Source organism: Tiliqua scincoides, chromosome 2 (genome assembly GCF_035046505.1).
Source record: "Tiliqua scincoides isolate rTilSci1 chromosome 2, rTilSci1.hap2, whole genome shotgun sequence".
Taxonomy (NCBI): domain Eukaryota; kingdom Metazoa; phylum Chordata; class Lepidosauria; order Squamata; family Scincidae; genus Tiliqua; species Tiliqua scincoides.
In genome coordinates, this window is record NC_089822.1 from 154,223,980 (window position 1) to 154,245,182 (window position 21,203).

The window sequence follows — 21,203 nt, forward strand, 5'->3', positions numbered from 1 at the left end:
GATGGATTTATCAATAAAAATGTATTTGGTTAATATTTTTTTCTCTATTTCTTTTTAAAAAAGAATTCTGTATTTCTCAAGCAAATGCACTCTACTTTCAAGCATTTCTAAAACAAGCCTGCTTTTCTGTTATTACATCCTTGGATATACTATGCAATTTCGTCAACCACTATGTTCAGCTGGCTTGGAATTTGGCAAAAGTGATTCCACTGTGACATTGCAAGGCTGTAATAAACCAAATAGTGAAACTAGTTATCAGCAACAGTGCAGGACACACCTGAGATTCTTGGCCTGTTCTAGAACTGTTGTCCTCTGCATTTGACTATTTGGATAATGCTAAGCTTGAGCAATGGAAAATAATTTTGTTTAAAATCACCTAGTGCAAAAAAGTAGTTGCAGATCATGCAGCCATTACTACGTTTACATGGCTCTTTGCTCAGCCTATGGCAGTGCTATATCTTTCATGCAAATTTCATAGCTGGACATGCTTTTGGGACATCCTGAGCTTCAGGTGCTAGGCAGGGAGCTATGGGGAGACTGTCAAAGGTCAAGCAGCACTCAGAAAGATGTGGAAAGACTACCGACCAGCCATCTGTTTCTCCTTACTCCTTCTCTTTTTTTCCAGCCGACGAAGTCTCTTCTCTTCTCGCCTCTTTGCTTCCTCTTCCTCCTGATGCTGACGACATTTATGAAAATTTTCCACCACAACCCCCACGAACATGTTGAGGACAAAGAAGGCAACAATCAGCAGGAAGGAGATGAAGTAGAGAAGCATCCAAGGGTTATAATTCATGACTGGCTACAAGGTAGAAGAAGAAATCATTAAAATCACAAAAAATGGGAATGGGGTAAGGGGGACAACAAAAACTTGTGTTATGCATGACAGAGAAGTATTTTGAAGGTCCATATTCTCTCTGGTTTCCATTCAACAAAAACGAACCACTTCTGTCTCTTGGGCTTCTAGTAATGTAATTATATACACATACCTGCTGATCTACTCCTACAGCATCCAATCCATCATACATGATGTCCACCCACCCATCTTTGGAGGCCAAAACAAACAGCGACATTAAGGCCTAGAAAGGCAAGAGGAAACAGAGCGAGACATTTAGGTTAGAAGAAAACATCTCCTTTTATGTGTGCACTTCTACTGTTCTTTCCTTTCTCTTTACACTTGCACTTGTTATTTTACCTTGTGGATGATAATAAGGTGCTTTGATGGTGAAGGTCTCCTGCCAGCAGAAACCTATCAATGTCAGATACTGGTCCAACAATGAGGGTTAATTCAAAATGCAGGGAGCCAGTTCCATTTTCACCCTCCAGGCTTCCACAGCTCACTTCTAATTAGTCCCTACCACACTGCTAAAATACTGATGGTTTCCAGTGGCACTTGGAAACAAATGGAGATATTAGGAAATGCTGTACACAGTGTGTATAGCTTCATGAGACAAAGCTTTTTGCTAGATGTGTGTGGTTTGCTGTGGAGCAGTAGACCAATTAAATGGTTCAAGAAAGAGTGTGTGCTTGTCTTAATTCTGAAAGGAAGTTATGCACAGTAAAGAATAGCACGATGGGAACCTTTAGATGTGCATTATGCGTTTAGGAAACATGTCATTTGGTATGGCAGTTGCAGTATCTGGAGAATACTTCACATGGGTCTTAAATCAAGGAGATAAAGGAACAAAGAAGCAGATTACCATTCCATTAATACCTGGCCGAGATTATCAAAATTATACTTGTGCCGGACCCATTTGTAGCTGGCTTCTGCACAGTCTGATTTGTTGGTGATGTTCCTTGTGTCTTCCCCTTGGCAGATAAAAAATTTCCCTTTGAATAACTGGAAAAAGCAAAAAGTCAAAGAATTGGTTGAGGAAACCTGCAGAGAATGCCTGGCAATTAGGATAATCTTCAGAGGCCTTTCTGCACGTTGGGTGAGGCCTTTAGAGGTTGGGTGAGTAGGGTAGTACCTTCTCTTTGGTGGTGCCCCATTTATGAAAACTCTCTCCAAGAGGACTGAGAGGGGCCAAGCAAAACAAGTTTTCAGTTATTCAGAACAGTGTCGTTCACCCAGTTTTTAACCAATGATGAGATGTTAGGCTGCTGTTCTGATTTGATGTTGTCACGTGTACTCATACTGATTTTATTGCTGTTTTGGTCTTTGGGTATTTTTCTGGTTTAGAGTTATTGCTCTATTAATCGTATTTGCGTATATGCCATCTTGGGCATCTTCTGGGTTAAAGGGCAAGATATAAATACCTAAAATAAGTGAGCGGCTCATTCAGAAGGTGCTATCCAGGTCATGTACACAACACAGAAGGCAAAAGCTGCATGAGTGTACATGGAGTTCAGTATAGAAAACCCTCACAATGCTATTCACAGTTTAGGTTTGGTAGAGAAAAGCCTTCAACAGCTGATTTATTATCATTTTTACGACTTGGCTAATGGGAACAAGCTCAACAAACCTACCTCTTCTAGGCAGGTCTTCATCCAGATCAACATATAATAAATAAGGGGCACATAGTTGTGGTATGCTAATCCAAAATTTCTATCAGCACACTTTTTTGTATTCCATTAAATTTTAGCAAGAACATCTTCCCTCCTTCAACAGGAACTGTACAATACGAAGCAATGCAACTTGAGCAGTACATATAACTGTCAGTGCGGTTAGTACACTAATTTCTGCTACTGAAGTAACCTGCTACAGCTCAGGCCCAACCTACAGGACAGTACAGGAAACCAGTAGTGTGTACAAGCTCAAAGACAAGCACACGAATCCTGATGAGAACTGGGTGCTGGAAGCAGGCCCCTGCATGGGTGTGGCTTGCTAGCAATTCCTCAGTCAGCAGCCAGGGCTGCTACAATATAAGCTGCAGACATGCTGATCAGTTAGTTGTTCAAGAGAAGTTATAAGTGATAAGAGCCCCATTAAGCTAATCCAAGCAACCCATTCAGGGGCCTGCAGAGTGGATTAAGCCCATCAGCAGCCTTTTGTCTTCCTGAGCTTTTGTAATCTCACCTGGGAAGACCAGCCCCCCTTTCAATAGCAAGGAGGGAGGGAGGAGGAGGTAGCTAGGGGTATAAAGCCAGGGCCTGCCATCGCGTGAGCCTCTCTGCAGGAGCGTGTTGCCCCTGGGACCCCAAGTGCCTCTGGGAGCTAAGTGCCGGGTAAGGCACGGTGAGTTTAGCATCTGGGCGAGTTCAGCAGCAGGGTGAGGAGGCCAGGGACCCAGACACCGCCCTTCTCTTCCCTTGAGAAGAGGGCAGGAAACCAGTGTAGGGTTTTTAAAAGTACCTCTAAACAAAAACAACAAAAAAGCTATGCAGTCAGACAGCCAGCAGCAGGGTGGGGGCTATCCAGTGTTCTGCATTGAGTGCCACATGTATGACTATTTGCCTCTGGGGCATAAGTCATGGGTGTGTCCTCGGTGCAAGCAGCTCCAGGGTGTCAGGGAACGCATCCAGTCCCTTGAAGCCTTGGAGGCCGACCTGGAGAAGCAGAGGCAGGCAGAGAAGGACCATGAGGAGTCTTCCGGGGACGATCAGGATTCGTCCCAACCTCAGGCGTGCAGCTCCTCAGCTGCCTGGGTGGGAAGTCTCGGGGCTGGAGGATGTCATCCTGGAAAGGAGGGAAACAATCCCCTAGGGGGGACCCCTTCTCCAGGGGACGGGCCCGTATCTGAATGCCCTCAGGATACTCCTTGGCAGGAGGGGGGTCGGGGGCTTCTTGCAGTGGGGGATTCGATTATTAGAAACATAGAGAGGGGGGTTTGCGACGGATGTGAGGACCGCATGGCGACTTGCCTGCCTGGTGCGAAGGTTGCGGACACCACTTCTCATCTAGACAGGCTGATAGACAGTGCTGGGGAGGAGGTAGCGGTTGTGGTGCATGTCGGCACCAACGACGTGGGCAAGTGTAGCTGGGAGGTCCTGGAGGCCAAATTTAGGCTATTAGGAAGGAAGCTGAAAGCCAGGACCTCGAAGGTAGCATTCACTGAAATGCTACCTGTTCCATGCACAGGGCCAGCTAGGCAGGCGGAGATCAGGGGTCTCAATGCGTGGACGAGATGGTGGTGTAGGGAGGAGGGGTTTAGATTCGTTAGGCACTGGGGAACGTTTTGGGACAAGCGGGGCCTGTACAAGAGGGACAGGCTTCACTTGAATCAGAATAGAACCAGACTGCTGGTGCATAACATTAAAAAGGTGGCAGAGCAGCTTTTAAACTGATCCCTGGGGGAAGGCCGACAGGAGCTGAGGGGCATCCGGTTCGGGACTCCTCATCCCTATGGGACGAGTATGGGGAGGTTAGAGAACAACAAGACAAAGGCAGAGTAGGAGAAGAAATTGGGAATGGTAGTGTGATGGGATATGATAGATGGTTTGGCACAGTGAGAGGATGCGGGGACAAAGGAATGAATAAGCAGCCCGTCCTGGGGCATTCCATGTACAAATGCTTTTATGCGAATGCCCGAAGTCTCCGAGCAAAGATGGGAGAACTGGAATGTCTGGTGACAAAGGAAAACATTGACATAGCGGGCATAACGGAAACCTGGTGGAATGCGGAGAATCAGTGGGATACCGCAATCCCGGGCTATAATCTCTACAGGGGGGACAGGCAAGGGCGTGTTGGAGGTGGGGTGGCCGTTTACGTTAAGGAAGGGATAGAATCCAGCAAAGTAGAGATTGAAGGTGGGTCCGACTCCACCGTAGAATCTCTGTGGGTTAAATTACCAGGCCTGTGGGGCGATGTAATACTGGGGGCGTACTATCGTCCTCCAGACCAGAAATCGGAAGGGGACCTTGAAATGAGGATACAGATCAGGGAGGTGACAAGGAGGGACAAAGTTGTAATCATGGGGGACTTCAATTATCCTCAAATATACTGGGTCAATTTGTGTTCTGGTCACGAAAAGGAGACCGGATTCCTTGACGTGCTAAATGACTGTGCCTTAGAGCAGCTAGTCATGGAGCCCACCAGAGGACAGGTGACTCTGGATTTAATATTGTGCGGTACACAGGACCTGGTTAGAGATGTCAATATTACGGAGCCATTGGGGAACAGTGATCATGCTGCAATCCATTTTGACCTGCACATTTGGGGAAGAATACCGGGCAAATCTCTCACAAAAACCCTTGACTTCCAACGGGCGGACTTCCCTCAAATGAGGAGGCTGGTTAGAAGGAGGTTGAAAGGGAAGGTAAAAAGAGTCCAATCTCTCCAGAGTGCATGGAGGCTGCTTAAAACAACAGTGTCTAGCAGAGGTGTATACCACAAAGAAAGAAGGGTTCCACTAAATCCTTTAGCTACAACATTTGCCTGGCTTTCTTGGGACTTTCATAGCTGAATCAATTTCAAGAACCCATAAAGTTCCCATATGGTCAGCTACCTTACCCACTGGTCTGCCTGTGTCCATACTGGCTGGCAGCCACCAGGGTCTCAGGCAGGGGTCTTTCTCAGTTCTAACTGGTGATACCAGGGGTTGAACCCCAGACCTTCTGCATGCAAAAAACATGCCTTGCCACTGAGTGATTGTTATGTGCTGATTTCCAGGTATGCCTTGTCATGCCCCTAAATCCATGTGGGACTTAGCTCACGAGCCTTATGGCCCAACATGGACTTATACAAAATCTCGAAGCATTTTACAGATGACACTAAACACTAAGCCTTCAAGGCTAACCAAGGGTCTTTCTTAGAACCTGCCTGTACTTTTAACATTTGAAATAATGTTATGCCACATCTCTTGCTATTTGTGGTGGCTTTCAAAATAGTTAAAACATAAAAACAAAGTACCAAAAACCACAAAATCCTAACAACAAAGTACAATGTATCTAAAAAGGTAGCAATACACATCTACAAATATCTAGCCATAGAACACATTGGCTGGACCATACCAGCTCAGGTGGCACCACTTTACGCTTGTGAAAATAAATGACACACACACTTTTTCCAGAAGCCTATAAACAGGGGAACACTGCTGCCCTCTGTCCAGGACACTGCTGCAATGGTCCCCCTCTTCCTAACCCCTTTTCTGATCTCTCTAAAGTACTGGTTCCCTGAGAAGTGGTCTGCTAAGTCTCAGGAAAAAAACACTGCCTTTGATTACTTTGAGAGGGCAGAGAATGAACTTCCCACAGCCAGCAACAAAAGTAGCAACCCACAAATCTTTACTATAAATAATAAATCTTCTCCAATTATTACAAATTTAATTGCATTTTCTGTGTGAAGGATGATGGTTGCACGCAGGGCCAATGAAAGAGGGTACAGGGGGTAATTTGTACCTGAGCCCATGGTCAAAAAGGGGTCCCAGGAGCCAGAAGAAGGGGCCAAGAAATTTCCTGGGATCTTATATTTTTCAATATCACTCGGATTTGCTGCCCACATGGGATGCTGGGTGTACAGCAGCTGCTGCAAGTTATATGTGCTGGGCCAAGGAATGCATAGCTGACTCTTCTAAACACTGTCAAAGCTGGGAGGAAACTGGCCTGCTCCAGTAGCTCTTTGCTTTTGGAGCTGCTTACCATGAACAAGGACAGAGCTGTGGGACTATAGCTGCTGCAGAAGTACATTTTGGTACACCCAGGATACTTACCATTTTAGTGTGAGTCTAAATATGATGATCTAATTTTCTGCAATGTTCTAGATTTAAAACTTTTTTAGAGACTTTGGTTTTCTGTATGACTGTATCTAGCTGCCAATGTTGTATGGGCAGGTAGACCTGGGCTCCAAAGACTTTTCCTGCTGTTGCCACCTTCCCCTTGCCCTGCTTTGCCCCCTCTCTACACCCTTTCTGCTCAATTCTCCCCTCCCCTTTGGAATGGGCCCAAAAGAAATGTTGTATGGCCTGATAAAATTCCTCTTGGAGGCCCTGGTTGCATGTGGTCTGTGCCAATTCCAATTTTTGTCTCAGTGGTCCTCAGGTTCCTAAAGGGTGGGAACCACTGCTCCAAAGGAAAGGAATTTCAGTACGACTTTAACTCAGTTACAGCCATGTATAAAGAGATTAGTTCTTTTTCAGATACCAATTGATTATATTAGATATTATCTGTAAAGAGATTTTAGGAAATGACTCCCACTGTTACACCATTGTTACACCAAAAATGGCTGGTGATCTTACTCACACTCACTAAGGCTGCCAGATTTAACAAGGGACAAAGTTCTCAAGTCTGTTAAAGTGACATGAACAGGAGAAATTTGGAAAAGTGCAACTTTTTTGATACGTGCAGCCACAAGAGCCTTATGAGGAAACCTTACGAGCAATCCAGCCTCCATGGTGGCTTCCTTGCTGAGTCTTGTGTCAGCCCAGTTGGGCCGATGTAAGAGTAAAAGGTAGGCATGGGGGAGGCGGGAGGGAGGCATTCCTGGGCGGGGGAAGGGTGGGTGGTGGGTGACCTGGGGGGCTGGTGGGCAGGGAGAGGGAGGTGGGGCTGGGATCCAGCAGTTATGCTGGATCCCAACCACGTTCCCTGGGAGAACAGAGTGGCTTCAAGCCACTCCGCTCTCCTCAGACTTGTGCCACCTCCAGAGGTGGCACAAGTCCAAGGAGACCCATAGGGACCAGCAGCCCTTACCCAGGGATAAAGTTTCCTCTTGCCTCTGGCCAAGCCACTTCTGGCCACAATCCTGCACTGGATACAGTGCAAGCCTCCTGGTTTGCCTGTTCCCATGCAGGATAGAATTGCATCCTCAGTTTCACAACTTGCTTGAAGAGGCTCTGACGCATTTTGACTCAAAAGTTTGAGTTGACTTGAGGGAATTCTTTTCTGTATCACACCAATTAGTTACCTCATTTTTTATCCTATGAAGTGTGAAAAAGGCTTGTTTATGAGCCTGAGAACTTCTTCACATGTTATATAGCACCAACTGTGTGTCTGCCACCATGTATGCAACAGGGAGCAATATCTCATCACAGCCCATAACATGAGCCTGTATGAAACACACAGTTGGTGGATGGACACATTACAGTTTTACTAGTAAAACTGTTTGTTTTTTTTAAAGAAATATATGAACCAGCATGAAATGCATGGCTTATTTTATTTCATTCTTATTCCATTAGCATCTGTGAAGTTGTTCACCTTGCTAGTGCTTGGGTTTTCCTTGTGACATGTATGCAAATTTGTGAAGAAATGTGAGGACAAAGGCCTCCAGCTCTGTGCCATGAACTGTATGAACTGTCTGGTCCCTTCTACTTTCAGTAAACCTTACACAGAGCCTACCTGGACTCCTAAGATGCCAAAAATGATGAAGAAAGCACAGCAAATCACAACAATGTTTCCAATTGGTTTTAGGGATGACATCAGGGTTTCCACAACCAGCTTCAGCCCTTGTGCTCGGCTAATGACCCTGAAAAGATAATACAAAGTACTATTGTTAATAGTATCTTAACAATATAGCTCAAAGGGACTGGAACAAAATGAAACTTGAAATAGCAACTAGCCAAATGTAAGAGCCTTCAAGAAATGATCAAAAGGACTGAAATCTGAAAAGATATAATGGAACTGAAAATGTGCAATTGGGAGTGTACGATCTGACAGATGTTTGATATGAAAGATTTGAATGAGACCCATGAAATGAAAAATTAGATGCTTATCCCGTAGTTATAACTACCACTGCCACCACAGGGTGTGATATTTGTACAGTATTATCATTTTATAATGAATTTATATTGTGGTATTTCCCCTCAAATGCTAGTCATTTTGACATACTTTCTTCCACATCATTGTAATAAATCCCAGCTTTAAGGAGCTGCAACCACACTTCTGTTAAAAACAAAAACAAACAGTTCTCCAGGAGACTATAGACTACCATACAACCAGCAGATTAAATGATATTCAAAAATTCTGCTACCAAGAATAAAATGGGGATTGTGGAGGAAGCAATAGTTACCTCATTGAGATAATTTTTGAGATACGTTTGAGTTATGCTGTTCCACTTTGAGGGTGGGGGACTGTGGCAAGAGATCCAAAGTATCTACATGCACTGTAGTGGAAGACCATTACAGATGTGTCAAATCTAGCTGACAATGGTAATTTCAGATCAATTCTGCAACTGCAGAAAGTTTTGGCTAATTTAGGAAATTTCACTGAATTGGACAGAGGGTGACAAACTTCACATTCCTTAAGAATCTTGCCAACAAAAATGTTAACCAGTAGGATCTGGCAGCTATTACGAATTCAGATGGCAACCTCCATTCTTCTCCTTATGGCCCTTGACACTTCCACTGTTCACCAGATCTCTAGTTCTTGCAAAAGAATAATGCAAAATAAGAACATTTGCCTAACACATACTGGTTTCAGAACATGGAGGTGACAGCTGAGGGTGTGTGTGTGTGTGTGTGTGTGTGTGTGTGTGTACGCCTACTGAATTCACATGTGCATGCCTCAGTACCTCAAGTCATGTCTTCTTTTTTACTCAAGTTTTAAAAATACAAGAGTAGCTTCAGTAGTGCTTTGATGCAAATCCCTTGTTTCCTGGCTGAGAAATAAAGCAGTATCCCTCTTGACCTCATAGACAACAAATTCAGCTTTTGTAAACAAGTGTTTGGCATCATATTGTCAAACATTATTCATCAGATGTGGCCTCCCCAGCCCCTTGGACAATAGTTTACTTCTGTCAGGAGTTTGAATGGATGGTTTTAATCTAACTTACCGTCACTAGTGGTGTTATTTCCTGACTGGGATTTCTGAGCACTGCTGCTCATTAGGAGAAAATCTCTTTTCCTTATCTATTTTACTGTTTGTGAAAGCTTGACATTTATATTTTTCTATATTTTAAAATAAACCATTTTCAGTTCTCATCAGAGCTGCAATGAATATGGCAGTTTTTCAGTTCATTATCATTGTTTGCATTCTCAATCTCTTTGACAAATACTTTCATTTATGCTGAAACCCTGGAGAGTTTTCCTTAATTTAATTGGTCTCATCAGCTTTCACTGATTTCTTACAGCACAATCCCATGCTAATCTACTCAGAAGTAAGCCCTACTGAGTTCAGTGGGGCTTCCTTCATTTAAGTGTGTATAGAACTTCAGTCTTAGAATTTGTGACATAGCACTATATCACCACATTTACTTTTCTGACCTGATTTATTAATTCTGCTTTGTTCCTATGATAGTTCATTTACTTTGTTAAGCAACATTATTTAGTAAATATTAGTTCAAACTTTGCTTTAAAGCTTTCTAATTCAGACAGAGCTGTGTATACAATTTAGGGCAATGTAATCTGTTGTTTTTTACCAACCATAGCTAACTGCACTATGAATACCCTTATCAGTTCAATATACAGCAGGCAATTCTTTGTCTTCTTTTATAGGCCAATAAATATAATCAGTTGAAAGTTATTAACAAGTATGCTACTGTAAACTGCCAGTAGCACATACTCTGAATGTGCCTGTGTAATGCTAATGCGTATCATTAGCACCATATATGTGTAAGTTCCATGCGTATAACAACAACAACAACAACAACAACAATAATAAATGCATATTAAAATTCCCAATTTGTCCATTGCAAAGTATATACAAAAGTTATAGCCCTTTGGTCACCCTGTTTGAAGACTGCCAGGTGACAAATACACCACAGATGCTGGCACAATGTTGAGAAAACAAAATTTAAAAACCCACAAAACTCTGTGCTATATCACTCAGACACCAGCACAACTTTGCCAGCAGAGAGGCCAAACAGAGAGGCCGAAACATTTTGATTGGGGTGCGACATGGGTGAGACGAGGGAGGAACAAGGAGGAGTTTATATATACACCACATCCTAACCTCCCTTCAGACTATGAACATGTCCTAACGCCAGAAAAACACTAGAACAACAACAGAGCCAGCACAGGTACCAGTAATCTCACAACTCTTTTTTCAAACCTCTCTGGTGCTTTTTTTCATGAATACTATTGCAGTTCTCATTCTGTGGAAAGCAAACATGTATGGGCTTTCTTTTAAACAGAAAAATGACTAGTCTTTGATCACTGGATGATGGCAAAACATTTTTGATTAGGAGCTCTGGGGACAATTAACATCAAATGAATCCTGAATCTCACTGATTCAGGGAAAGGTGGATCATATTCTTGAAGGACTGCCAATTAAAGCAGCTGCCACACTTCCAAAATATGAGTACTAACTCCAAGAACAGGTCAGTCTCAGCTGCTCCATCATCTCTCGCATGCTGCTGTGCCAATTTCTTTTGTTTGCCATCTCTACAGTCTCAAATCCACCATGCTACCAATCTGGAGTCAAGTGAAAGGCTGATTTCAGCCTTTCCAAAGTCCCAGCCTGGGAGCTACCTGAAGCTGCAGTGAGAACGGTTTTCAGCAAGTGTCAGGTGCATGACAAATGAGGGAAATTGAAATTTGGATGTGTTTTTTTCCCCTCAAGAAGCATAAAAAGCCTTCTAATCCCCTGAGTTCTTCTTAGTTTTGCTAGCCTCAGCAGTTCTCACCTCCCTCTGCTAAACTCCTACCATGCAGACAGTTCCACAACTACTGTCAATATCATCTCTGCTGGAACACATTTCCCAGTTTTAAGCCTGATTAGAGTCTTTGTAACAAAGTGGGAAATTCAGATTTGCCTTCAACACTCAGGAAAGTGATAATATGATAGAAAAGAGTTACAAAATAACTCTTGTCCTTGTGTTATGAAGACGAAATAATTCATATACCCATCCTGGAAGCTGAAGCCAGGACAAAATAGTGTTCAGACCTTCCCAGACTATTCCAAATACATTTTTAATGTTGATTTCTCTTGTATTTGATTCTAGCCACAGCAGCCAAATGCATTAGGGAGGAACATTTTGATTGTGAGTAATTCACACATACAAGGACCTATGAATACAGTTATACTGAGAACACCTCAGGAAGTTCTCTGTAAATAGGATAGAGCAGTGTTTCTCAAACTGTGGGTTGGGACCCACTAGGTGGGGTGCGAGCCAATTTCAGGTGGGTGCCAATTCATTTCAATATTTTATTTTGAATATATTAGACTTAATGCTACTATAGTATGTGACTACATTTGGGGAAATGTTACAGACCTGTACTTTTAATAAGCTACTATGTATATTCTTTTAACAATTATAGTAAATGGGACTTACTCCTGGGTATGTGTGGGTAGGATAGCAGCCTAGGATTGTTAAAAATTTTCCTGCTTGATGGCATCACTTCTGGTCATGACATCGCTTCCGGTGGGTCCTGACAGATTCTCATTATAAAACTTGGGTCCCAGTGCTAAATGTGTGAGAACCACTGGGATAGAGAATTCCCTTTTTCTTTCCTTCCAAAGGTCTGCTCAGAGTGGTTTATCATGTTGTGGCCACAAACCTCAATATCTTTAACACCAAATCATTCCTAGTTTCTCCAGATAGGTCAGCTGTAGCAGAAGACTCCATGACAGATCTGCCCTGAAGGCCCTGTTGGTGCCCTCCTAACAATGCTCATACCTGCTGGAGAGAAGTCTGCCATATCACTATAGGAGGCTGTATAAAGGGCCCAACAAAATTTCGGTGACCTTAGCAATAGAGCCAAACTGAAGAATAGCTGAGAAGAAATTTGAGAGGGAGGGCTGTGTTCCAAGGTGAAAGACACTTCCAGGTAAGTGAGTGTAATATGAGACATAAGACATTAGACTCAGTCACCCCTGCTAACTGCGTAAGAGGCACTTTTTCAAGTGGGTGCTCCTCTTTTATTTAGCAGGGGGAGAGTAACTGGCCCTCCTCACCCCAGCAGTGGCTTTTCTAGTTGCTGCCTGCTGCTGTTCTTTTGCATCTTTTTAGATTGTGAGCTCTATTGGGACAGGGAGCCATTAGTTATTTGATTTTTCTCTGTAAACTGCTTTGTGAACTTTTGTTGAAACTTTTGTTGAAAAGTATATAAATACTGTTAATAATAATAATAATAATAATAATAATAATAATAATAATAATAATAATAATAATAATAATAATAATACTTTCAGTCCCCTTCAGCTTAACCCAAACATGTAACAATGTAGCAATTCAAAAGGACAGCTGCTCGTAAGTCTCCATCTCATAAGCTAGTTGTATGAGTGGCTCCTTATGCAATTTGGACTGATTTTAGCCACCTGAATATAAACCCTGGAAACACAGGATTCTGTATGTTACCATTGTTAAAATCAGCCCAAATTATAAGGAAAGTTACTCACATAAATGGTTGACCATGTGTAGCTACATCCATGTGGTCATTATAAAACGGTTGCACACTCAGGCCCAAATTCTAACCAACTTTACAGCACTGGCATAGCTGTGTCAATGGGACATGTGCTGCATCCTGCAGTTGGGTGGTACTCACAGAGGTCTCCTCAAAGTAAGGGAATGTTTGTTTCCTTATCTTGGAGATGCATTGCCCTTATGTTGGTGCTGGAAACTGGGTTAGGATTGCGTCCTCAATCTATTATTCCCTACCCAGCCTACCACATTTGTCCACCCTGCATAGCTCTATACCTCCTTACCTTAATGGTCTGAGAGTTCGCAGCAGCCTCAAGACTCTTAGCATTCCAAGGATTTTTGTGCCACTATCAGAAACCATTGAAACCAGGATGTCAGCCACAGAGATGAGAACCAGTACCCCATCCAATAGATTCCAACTGCTTCTCAAGTAAGCCTTCTCGCCAAAGCACAAGCCTAGTGCCACCACCTGCCAAGATGCCAAATTGCAACAAGTCATGACTAATTCAGAAAATATGTTGGCAACCTGTTTTGAATACAATATTTACAGATACATGACTGCAAATGTATTGGTTTCCTAGTTATAGCAACATAACTATGCCAATCCTGTAAATTGTTACGGTATAAGGTTCACAAAAATAACTCTGCAGAAACATCCCAGATTGTCCCTCTAACAGCTGATGTATTTTTAATGCAGCTAAAAACTAATTGTGCAAAAATGTCTGCAATAATGTATAGCAATTGCATTAAAGAATGGCAGCACATGATTATTTTAAAAACTGACTCAGGAGTGAAATGGTTAGGGAGTTACTGACCATATGCTATCTTTGGCCACAAAGCCTGCAAATAAATTTTGTGTAAAACAAGAAGGCCCCATGAACATCCAGAATGCAACCTCTGATTGTTAATTATTTTCACAAAACAACAGTAGCTGAAATTATTTCTTGCTAGATTTTGGAGGGAGAAGGATGATTCTTCTACCAATCCCTTAGTGAACTGGAGAGTTTCAGCTGAGCACTTAAAAACATGCATCCCTCTGACTTTGTTTTATGCAAGCAGATCTGGAATGAAAGCCTTTTAAAGGAATATGATGAGATACAAGATAAAATATTGAACTCCAGTCTCCATGAAATTTGCATGATCTTTGTAAACTCATATAACATGGCAAACTACTACACAGGATCTCAGTTCAGTGGTTCAAAAGGACAAAGGCAGATTCATTGGATGGTAGCACATACTCCAGAATTCATTATCTATAAACATTTATATGTGATGATGATCTTAAAAGCCTTTTGTGATCTTAAAAACCTTGTAACAACTCTGAAATACATTAGGCTGAGAGGTAGTGATGTATATGACTACCCACTGAAGGGGGCTTTGAATAGAGAACTAAGTTTGCTGATAATCAAGCTCACCACTCCAGCCACACTACACCCCACTGGTTCTGCCAACTGTACTTCCTCTTTTACAACTGAATTTTGTGTCTGCAATCAGAAAGAAATATTCTTTTCCCTGTATGATGTTGCTATTCCAAAACATTAGGGTTTTTTCTGAAAACGAACCAGACTTAAGCACAAATTCAGATGGAGAAGAATTTACGATGAAAGCCTCTTTGATGTTAAAAATATTTATTCAGAGTTAATATATTAACTGGACAGAATATTCTCCAGCTTCATTTTAGAGAGTACAGTAAATGCTACTCATGGGCAATCAATTGTTAGATGCTCGCAAGTGAGATAAGAGATTTTAAAATGAATGAGTGGATAGTTGGTGGTGGACTACTTTACAAAGCATCCTGGTCATGTATAAGTCATATTATCTCCAGGATGTTCACATATTTAGGAAAGCTTTAAGGGCTAGTTTTGTTGAGACGGTATGATCAAGTTCCACTGAAATAAATGTGAGTATGTATATTGGTCAAAACAATGTGAGTTTATTGAAATCTCTCATTCAGCACTCCTAAAACTTTCCAAATTAGTAAGATCAGGTTTATACAAATGCTACGCAACACAGAAACTAGAGTCTGCACAGAATATGAAAACATGAAAATTATTCATGTTTGAAAAGTAAGTTGCTATTATTGTTACAGAAAAAAAAAAACCCATGGAAATAGAAGGTTAACAGTCATTGAGTGATACGCACAATACCAAGAAGAAGGACTTCCCTTCTCAATTCAAGTTCTGGGGTAGTTCTGCATAGGTACCCCATTGTACATGCTGAGCTGTCCTAATAGGGAAATCCATGCCCATACTGGCACACCCAAGAGCACTGTGATGTGTTCAATGGGTAGACAACTATTAGGGTCTGGGTGAGGCATTCACTGATCAAAGGGTCAAAACTTCATTTTATCTATTTAGATATTTATATACCACCTTTCAAAAAAAAAAATGTCATTTACCTTTATAGTCATTTCCGCAAGAAAGATTGCTGTGAAAATATAGTTGGAAAGTGTGAGGAAAATTCGTTCCTATTTTTAAAAGAGAGAAAAGGAGAGATGCATGATTTTAACAATTTCATGTACCAAAGATACATACCTTTTCATATCTGATAGCTACTAAATTTTTTCTGGCTTTCAGACTGAAATACCTATCAATATATGCTATTAGAGAGGTAAAAATGTCCCAATATGTACATGACTCAAGTTCTTGTGACTGTTCTATTGTGTCTTTATCTGTGTTAGGACCATGGACAGCTATCAGCTCTCTGTGTGTTAGGATGGAGGATGCATATAATGCTTTCAGCACAGTCCTATACACGTTTACTCAGAAGGAAGTCCTACTGTGATCCGTGGTGCTTTCTCCCAGGCAAGTGTGTATAATATTGCAGCCTTTTCCTCATAAATAAGCTACCTTCAAATGAGATGTTCTACTTTTCTTTGTATTTCTACAATTAGCAGTGCCATCCTTTCCTCTGTACTGAGAATGTCAAAATACACAAAAGTTCTTGATTAAGAAACAGAAGGCATAAGAAATTGCAGTTGTGTTGCTCAACTCATTAAAGACATTGTTGAGGCTCTTGACAATGTTATCTGCTTTACAAACAAGCTGAACGTCAGGTGTTCAGGTGGTTTGTGGTAGGGAGTAGCTCTTGCAAGAGGAAGAAAATCTAGGTCCCACTCTTTGTCTCATGCAGTCTTGCCTCTTTGTTCACCTAACCTTTCTCTATTATTTTTATTAATAACAATACCACCTGTTGCTTTGTGGAGCTGGGTTTTGAAATTCAAAAAAATATGCAAGAAAAGTATGCAAGAGTACCCTTCCTGTCTTTCTACGCATCTTCCTCCCCTCTCCACAAGACACTGGAAGTCTAGGGGAACAAATATAAGGAAAATACTGGAAAACATACAGGTTAAAAAGAAATGATAGCACAGTGGCAAACAGAGGCACGGTTAGTTTTAAAGCAATGTCCATCTAGGCCCCAGTTGTGATCACCTGATGCCAAATCATTTCTTGGGTCTTCTTCCAGCAACAGCCATAATCAAATCTTATTCTTTCTCCAGCCCTACAGCTGGAAAGTGAGTGCGCCAGCGAGGAGATGATGGTACCCAAAATTATTCACTTGGTCATTACACATAGTAAAGCTTGGGGCAGGGGACTCAAGGTGTGTGTAGAGTTCAGTTGCATAGCCCATACTTTGCATGCAGAAAGTTCTAGGTTAAATCCCTGGCATCTCCAGAAAGGGCTGTGTCTGAAAACTTGGGCAGCAACTGTCAGTCGGGATACACAATACAGAGCTAGATGGACCAATATCCTGATGCAGGATAGCTTTGTATGTTTGTTTATGTATATGCTCAGAACAGCAACAAAATATGAGCATAAGAATAAGCTTATTCTTACTCTTACAGCATTCTGTATTCTTATTCAGCATTCATATACTCACAGCATAATGAACATGCAAGGTATCTTACAGTGCAATTCTATCTTGCACTGGAACAGGCAGGCCAGGAGGCCTGAGCTGTATCCAGTGCAAGATTGAGCCCCAAAGTGGCTCAGCTGGAGGCAAGGGGAAACTCTTCCCCTTGCCCCCAGGTAAGCCACTGCAGCCCCAATGGGTCTCCTCAGACTTGCGCCACCTCCAGAGGTAGCATAAGTCCAAGGAGAATGGAGTGGCTTGAAGTTGCTCCATACTGCTCAGGAACAGGGGTTAGGATCCTGCATAAGAGCCAGGTTCCAGTCCTGCATCCCGCTCCCTGCCTGTCCACCCCCAGGACTGTCCTCCACCCACCCTCTCCCCACCCTGGAACACCTCCCTCCTGCCTCCCCTGCACCTCCACCCTGCCCACCCCAGAGCCTTGCGTTGGCTGAGCTCGACCGACGCAAGGCTCCATCCTCGAGTCGGCACGGAGGCTGGATTCAGCCTCTGCCGGCTGATGTGTGTCCATGCGCTGGCCCAGCCAACTCTAGAGGAGGCGCATATATGCTTTACAGTCCAAGGGCAACTCTGGACTGTGCCCTTAGGATCCTACTCAAATGTCCTGCTGTCCTTCTTCTCATGTTATATAGCTAACTACTTGTGGAGGTTGTTATCTGCTCAGGGTCATTGTTTAAATGAAGTTTCTGTAGTTCCCCAAACCTAGGGATCCTCTGAATCAGTCACAGGTAAAGAAATAGGCACTGATAACAGTAGTAGCTAGTGGAAACTACCCTGAGTAATAAAAATAATGAAACACTTTAGAGTAGACTTTAGGCTCATCTCTTTGCAATCTCCAATTATAACACGAGAAAAAGAGGCATGCTAGATCATTATTTACAGAGAGAGCAACTTGGGAATGAATACTTAGCCACTTTCTATGTGGACGACTATAATTAACCACATCTTAAGGACTCCTGTTGTGACCTTGCTAGGGAAAACAGTCCCAGCAAGTCCTGCACATAAGATGACTCCACAGGTCAGCAAATGTGCCATGTGGATGAGCTGCTGGAGGACTGGATAAGGCCCTGCTTTAGAGGCTGCACATTAAAGGTTAATCAGAGGCAGAAGAGGTTTGGAATATTAGAATCCTTTGCATGAAAGCATGCAGCTATTTTCAAGCATAATCTCCACAGACCACAGGCAGAATTCACAGAAAAGGATTGTGCATTGTCTGGAGGCAGTCTCCTGCCTCCCCCTTCCAACTCCTATGACAGGAGACCTAAATCTGGGACAGCAAGAGAACCTGCTTGAGGCAGTTAGAAAATGCAAGTCTGGAAGGCAAAGACTAATTATTTGAAACAACTGAAGCTCAAATAATATCTATTTTGGTTTCTAGGCAAGAGCTCTGTCACATAAAGAAGTCTGTGTATGAATTCTAGCTTTCTTTTGGGATCTTGCACTCCCCTCCAGCACCTCCTGAGAAGACTTCAAGTATCCCCTACCAGACCCATGATTCATAACCCACCTCCGCTTTTATCCTGCCTGTTCCATGGTTATGCATCACTGCTCCTTTCGTTCAGACCTCTCTAAAGTCTTTCCTTCTGAGCAAAAGCTTCACTGTTTCTGTCTTCTTTAGCATCTGTGGTATTTCCCTTTTCATCCTGGTTCTCATGTAACCTTTCTGGTTTTCTTACTTCACTGTTGCTATAATGCCCCCCAACCTACTTCAAAATCTTACCACTGTATCTAGGTCCACTTTTTAACCTCACCTCAATTTTCCTATTGCATCCATATCTAAGAGCCTATATTCTTCATATTCATCCCTCTGTGAGGCAAGACTCATTCTTTCTTGACCACATCTGCCACCTTAAACTTCTTTTCTTCTGTTTTATATTAATTGTCTCTTGTGAATCTTCATGACTTGTGTGCTGAGTTGACAGGCCTCATCTAGAAATCCCATAGCTTTAAATAACTAATTCTAGAGTGAGCAAAACACTTCTGGTTCCTTTCAGGACCTGCATGCAAAGGACAATTGCTCAACTCAACCAAACCAAACGTCTATGGTTCTCCCCTTTAAAAAAAAAAAAATGTTCAACAGTTTCTGAATAACCTCTTGGCAATATATAATAATAAACAATGTAGAAAAAGGCACCTGAAAAGGTAATAATGGCTTGTAAGCTCATAATAGTGCTTGCCCCATCCAAATCACTCATGCAAGATTTGTTTTAAAAAGCAAGTTAATGGAGAACAGCACCAATGCTTGTTCATTAAAAGGGTGTTTTTACTTTAATAGTTTCAAGAGGATTCATGCAAAGCCCTGTTCAACAAAAGTTGGAAAATTTCCAGTCTTAATGAAGAACACATTTAATTAACTAACACATATTCAGTTTCTGCAAAAACAAAAAACCCAAAACAAAAGAAAGAAGGAACCCTACAAGTTTGTTTCATGCCACAGTTCTATTCTGTGTGGAACGTGCAATAATCTGAAACCAAAATAACTCTTGTGGAAACTTTGGTTAGGTTCAAAATGGTTAAAGATGTCAATCTAAGCACACATTCAGAGGTGCTCCACTGACAACTTTGGGACTCACTTTCCCTAACTGGCCATGATTCAGAAGAAGTAGGAGCAGAGATGCATTTGGAACTGTGACTCTTCAATCCTATGTATGCTTATTTGGAAGTTAGTCCCATTCCATCCAATAGCCTTACCCCTAGGTCAATCTGCATAGGATTGTAGCCTGAGTTTTTAGTTCAGCTGCTTCCAGTAACTAACTTTTAAACTACTATTACTGTCCCCTGCCATGTTTTCCAAGTTTAAAAAGTAATTGATCAGGAACTTGCCATTGGGAGCTAGAGTGCTAATAACAGGAATAGCCAAAATGAGGGAGAAGGTAGACTGGGACAGATCACACTTTATGCACCGTGTTGTTACTTCATTAACATGGTCAAGGTAAGAAAACATCTTAAAAAATCTGTTTCTAGCTCCTGTTCATTTGGTGATCTTGGTTTGTGTCCTAGGAAACAAGTGTTCATGCCAGTTAAAACTGATTGCTTGTAACCAAATAGTTATTAACTGATACTGGTCAAAGTAGTTTCAAAGTCCAAACATTTGAAATGTTAGTGGCTTGAAATGAAAACATTTAAGACATGTAAACTGTCCTTTTACACTCAAATTTCATAAAAATAAGATCAAAATGAGTGCTGTTTGTCTACCTTGAACGTTAACATTTGAAATCAGTTTTCATATTCATGAACACCCAAATGCGATATCTGAAGCCTTTAAAGGCATCTGTGTAACAATTCATAAAGCACTGTTCTCTTCTAGTTTGAGTAAGCTAGATACTACAGAGGTGTAGTCAGAATAGGGTTTGATAACACAGGCCAACACACATTTTGCTTCCTTAAACGTTACACCAATTCCTGGGTATATTTAGGGTGCTGATTCCAAAAATGGCATCCGTTTTGCCCTATCACTTCTAGTTTTGGAGACACAGCATAGCCTCATTAGTGAATGGTTCAAGCAGCTTCCTCATGAGGAAGCCTACACCATGGCTTCCTCATGAGGAAGCTGCTTGAACCATTCACTAATGAGGCTATGCCGTGTCTCCAAAACTAGATGTGATAGGGCAAAACGGATGCCATTTTTGGTATTGGCACCCCAAATTCATATCAAACCATCATAAAGTTTGGGAAAAACTTTTCTGACCCTCAGTTTTGTAGGCCTGTGTAATATTAGGGAAGTGACCCATGAGCTGCATGGATACGCTTTGTCCATCAAGCCCTCTTTTTTTTCTTTTAAATTAAGGGGAAGGGAGTCTCTGAAACTGCAATCCTAAGCATACTTACCAGGATGTAAGCCCCATTGAACAGTGGGACTTATGTCCGAGTAAACATGCATAGGATCAGGCAGCAAGAAACTGAAATAAAATAATAGAACAGTCAGATTAATGTGCTTATCTGGTTGGCATTTGATTGACAGACAGACATTGTTGATATACAGATCTGCCTTGAAAATCCATTATGCAAATCTGTCAAAACAAATGTTTCAGGGAAATAGAATGAGGATGTTTATTCGTATCAAAATAAAGATGAAAAACAGCAAGAAGTGCAAAATGAGCCTTTCCTTCCCCCACTTTTTGCTCCCATTCCCTTGCTGAACGTCCGTGCAGAACAGATGGAA

The 21,203-nt window shown here is 42.0% G+C and overlaps 1 protein-coding gene across 1 annotated transcript in view; it reads right to left on the reverse strand.

Moving 5' to 3' along the window:
* The window catches only part of CACNA1G (calcium voltage-gated channel subunit alpha1 G), a 221,334-nt gene that overhangs the window by 67,744 nt on the left and 132,387 nt on the right, over positions 1-21,203 (reverse strand). The window contains exons 19-24 of the mRNA XM_066614932.1: positions 15,570-15,638; positions 13,456-13,640; positions 8,212-8,338; positions 1,712-1,837; positions 987-1,076; positions 607-799 (exon numbers count right to left, since the gene is read on the reverse strand). Of these exons, the coding sequence (XP_066471029.1) occupies positions 607-799; positions 987-1,076; positions 1,712-1,837; positions 8,212-8,338; positions 13,456-13,640; positions 15,570-15,638 (790 nt within the window). The remainder of the gene's footprint in view (positions 1-606; positions 800-986; positions 1,077-1,711; positions 1,838-8,211; positions 8,339-13,455; positions 13,641-15,569; positions 15,639-21,203) is intronic.